At 39.8% G+C, this 4101-nt stretch overlaps 1 protein-coding gene across 1 annotated transcript; it reads left to right on the top strand.

Moving 5' to 3' along the window:
- Nucleotides 1–1016: 1016 nt before the first annotated feature.
- On the top strand, nt 1017–2807 carry LOC123430319 (COX assembly mitochondrial protein 2 homolog). Its single transcript, XM_045114185.1, has 4 exons — nt 1017–1307; nt 1986–2054; nt 2159–2263; nt 2383–2807. The coding sequence occupies exons 2-4, from the start codon at nt 2010–2012 to the stop codon at nt 2482–2484; spliced, it is 252 nt and encodes an 83-aa protein (XP_044970120.1). The 5' UTR covers nt 1017–1307; nt 1986–2009; the 3' UTR covers nt 2485–2807.
- The last annotated feature ends 1294 nt before the right edge of the window (nt 2808–4101 follow it).

Here is a 4101-nt window from a genome sequence, read left to right as displayed (position 1 = left end):
TACCCAAGATTGATATCATAATAGCATGGAACAATAAAAAATTATAGATACGCTCGAGACGTATCAGGAGGCCTTGGCCGAAATGACCGCGGCTAACCCGAAATTCGTCGTGGAGCAGTGTTCCATCTACAAAGTCCTCCGTGCTCAAGCCGCCACTCGCGAGGAAGTGGCCGGCGCAAAGGCGCAGTTGCACGTGATAGCGCGGAGAACAACGTGAGCTTCACCTCTTACGTGCCGCCGACGAACCATCTGGTGGCCCTGTAGGACGACGACAACGTCAACGCCACCATTTTCATCATGGACCCCACATCCATCGGCGATGGACAGGGCACACACTCCTTCAAGGATGAGTAGGGCACGGGAAGCGGCAGAGCCTTGTGTCCCATGTGGGTTGGTCGGTCTCTCGTGTTCTATTTTTCCTTATCGAAGATCACACCTTAATTGGATCTTATCGCTGGTGCTTATGAAGATGACGAATGAAGGACGATGCAGTCTTAGACACCGAACGCCTCCGTGATAGGATAGATTTAGGATGTTCTTTTAAATGATTAAAATGTAATGAAAATACGCCGTGTTTGTACGGCGTCCGTCATATCTATATAAAATTCTGCCATATTTGCATGAACTTCATCTGTTTTATTGAAAGAAAGTTTGAAATGTACTCCCTTCGTTCCTAAATATAAGACATTTTAGAGATTTCACTATGAACTACATACGGATGTATATAGACATAGTTTAGAGTGTAGGTTCACTCATTTTACTCCGTACGTAGTCTATAATGAAATTTTTAAAAGGTCTTATATTTAGGAACGGAAGGAGTATGTGATTAACGAGAATTCAGAAAAAATATATGAATCGTCGCTGAAGATGTCCTAAATATCAAAACCCAACTCCCCACAGCGACTTTTCCACTCCATCCCGTGCCGTGCTATCCCGTGCCGTGTACCCCTACTGTACCAGCTATTTACGGCCAGAATGCCACCGACGCCGCTACAGGAAAACACGACTCGCAAGAGTCGGCGCTCGATCCCCCAGTTCGCATCGAGGGAAACGAGCGCTACGGCCGCCGCCGCCTACCCGCCGGAAACAAGGCAGGCGCGCCGCCGCCGGACCCGCCTCACCGGCCCAGTACTAGGCGCCGGACCCATCCTCTCCCCTGCTGCTGCCTCCTGCCGCCTCCCCCCTTCCTCCTCTGGACATCGACGCCGCCGGCCATCCCTCGGCCTCTTCTGGACATAAACGCCGGCCGTCCATCCCTCTCCTTCAAGCGAACCAACCACCGGTGCTCTCCTTTCCTACAGCCCACGGTGAGCATCCCTCTGTTCCTCTTTTTTTTTTTGTACGCTAATTTGCTAGATGGATGGATGTATTGATGCCTTCTCTATGCTGTTAGATGGATGTATAGATGGATTTCTGTATGCGTTAGATGGATGAATCATAATGTTAGATGCTGCTACTAGATGCCTACTACGTATATGCTATTAGATGGATGGATAGACGTCTTTCTGTATGATGTTAGATGGACGAATGATGATGTTAACAGATACTACATGCTATTAGATGCTGCTACTATAGGAGTTTTTATGAATGATGCTGTTAGATGAACACATGTTATTCCTCTCTTTCTCCTGTCTTTGCTACTGTGTGAATGATGTTGTTCGATGGATGAATGCTGTTTCTCAATGTTAATGTGGGAATGGTGAATGGTAATGGTAGATACTGTTCAAAACAATAAAGTGTTAACAATTCATCAAGCAGTTTCTGTCTAAGGGTAGTACAAACATTTCAGCACACAACTCAATCCACAATCTCAAACTGCAATCTCAGAAAAGTACTGGACGGCAGATTCTTTGAGAATTTTCCAGAATCTTGATTCTGCAGAATCCTGCATGAAAAGAACTGACCCCCAGTCTCTAGTGTTACAGTCTGTCATCTGTAGGAGAATCTACTTTGAGATCTTGCTAACTTGAGCAACTTTCATGCAGTCTCACATTCCTACATCTTTGGAAATGCATCCTCATCTAACCCTACATAGGCATCCTATGTGTGCTGAGGTATCTTTGTACTGACCTCTCTCTCTATCTGAAGCTTTGTCATTTCAAGGGCATATTTTCACAGACGTTACCAGATTATAAAATTTAATTTCCTTGTTGCCCAGATTATCGAAGAATTCCAGAAGTGCCATGTGGATCACCCCATAAAAAAATTCTTTGGTGAATGCACAGATCTTAAGATTAAGCTTGATAGGTGCTTCCGGCAGGAGGTAAGCAACCTTTTGCCCTAAGTTAGAGTCATTGCTAAAATTTATTTATTTTGTTTTCTATCATAATTTGTAGGAGTTCTTTGTCTCCCTAAATGTGCTATTCTCCTTGTGAAACTCAGAAAGCTGTGAAGAGAAAGGCAAACTTTGAAGAGAGCAAGAAATTTAAAGAAAGGTTGCAGGCTTATAAAAAGGAAATGGCTGAGAAAGAAAATGAATCATAGATTCGAATGGAGGACATGGATCTTCACTGAATTCTTTTTTGCTGCAATCCTGCGGCTTCAACTTTGTGAAACGAAGTTCCGGACTTTTCTTTACTTCATGTTTACATCAAATATGTACTGTTATAAGATTACAGCTGAGGTCATATAATCTATTTAGAAGTTCATATTTCCTTCTGTGGCTGATGCTATTCATGGTTAGTCCATTTCCATCATATATAGACAATAAGTCTTGCTCTAAGCTGGTGTTGTACTGTAAAAACTTATGTATGAAATCTTCACAACTATGAAACGATCGACAAGTAAATCCAGTCTATTTTCTGGTACTTTGCTTCTAGAATTAACTTATTATATGTATATGCACCATCTTGTAAGGTAGGAAATTACTGGTCATTAAATTACATTGCTATGACCTAGGAATGGCCAGTTGGAAACTTTCCTCGTCAGAGTCTGTATGAAATGATCTGACTATGATTCACACTCGGCTCAATAGAATGAATATCGTTGACCCTGAAGCACTGATTGATATGGATGGTTTCATTTCATTATTGTCTTATTAGCATTTGTTTTTTTCTTGAACATGATACAAGGTGTCTTGAACATGACCCTAAACACTATAATGAAAGATGAATATGTTGCATCATTGAAGGCTTCTTGAACATGACTGAAGGTGTCTTGTATATTCATCTTTCATCTTGACAAATCCTTCATACAATCTTGAGAGTCTTTCCCAAAAACCCTATGGGAAACATATTAAGAGAATAGTGTCGATATGTTGCTAAAACTCCTTTAAATCCAGTGGAAAAATAATAAGGAGAAAATGATGCAACATATTATAATTACTGTCTCCTTGATAACTCATATGAGAAAAACCTTTGAAGGAGAAAACTCATTTGTAAGTTTGGACAACAATAAATATGCTTTGTATACTTTCCTTTTTAAAAACCGATAGTAAAAAATAAAAAGTATTGCATATGTTGCCTCGTTAAAAGCCTTTTATGAGAAAGTTCGAGAAAAAGCTCATAAGGGAAAAGAACGTGATCTGATATGCTATTGAAAACTCTTTAAAAACCTAGTGAAAAAAATATAAGGAGAACATGATATGGATTATCATGGTAATTGTCTCTTTTAACTCAACATGAGAAAATTCATAGAGTTTAAAGGACAATAAATATGTCGTGTACTTTCCTAAAAATCCCGATGGAGAAAATAGAAAGTATGACATATGATCTCATGTTGATATTACCTCGTTAAAAACCTTGATGAAAACCTTTAGAAGTAAACTCATGAAGAGAAAAGGAGTATAATATGATGCATTGAACATGAGTAATTCAGAAAGATACTCTCCCAAAAACCCAGTGAAAAAAATATAAGGAGAACATGATATGGATTATCATGGTAATTGTCTCTTTTAACTCAACATGAGAAAATTCATAGAGTTTAAAGGACAATAAATATGTCGTGTACTTTCCTAAAAACCCCGATGGAGAAAATAGAAAGTATGACATATGATCTCATGTTGATATTACCTCGTTAAAAACCTTGATGAAAACCTTTAGAAGTAAACTCATGAAGAGAAAAGGAGTATAATATGATGCATTGAACAGGAGTAATTCAGGA

This window comes from Hordeum vulgare, chromosome 2H (genome assembly GCF_904849725.1).
Source record: "Hordeum vulgare subsp. vulgare chromosome 2H, MorexV3_pseudomolecules_assembly, whole genome shotgun sequence".
Classification (NCBI taxonomy): domain Eukaryota; kingdom Viridiplantae; phylum Streptophyta; class Magnoliopsida; order Poales; family Poaceae; genus Hordeum; species Hordeum vulgare.
Note: the sequence above shows the minus strand (reverse complement) of the source record. Positions and strands in the feature narration are given on the sequence as shown.

What these genes read in the sequence shown, in the direction of transcription:
- LOC123430319 (XM_045114185.1), top strand. Translation starts at nt 2,010, where the DNA reads ATGCATCCTCATCTAACCCTACATAGGCATCCTATGTGTGCTGAG. An exon ending in GGCATCCTATGTGTGCTGAG is followed by an intron (nt 2,055 to 2,158) that starts GTATCTTTGTAC and finishes CTTGTTGCCCAG; the next exon opens with ATTATCGAAGAATTCCAGAA. An exon ending in ATAGGTGCTTCCGGCAGGAG is followed by an intron (nt 2,264 to 2,382) that starts GTAAGCAACCTT and finishes TGTGAAACTCAG; the next exon opens with AAAGCTGTGAAGAGAAAGGC.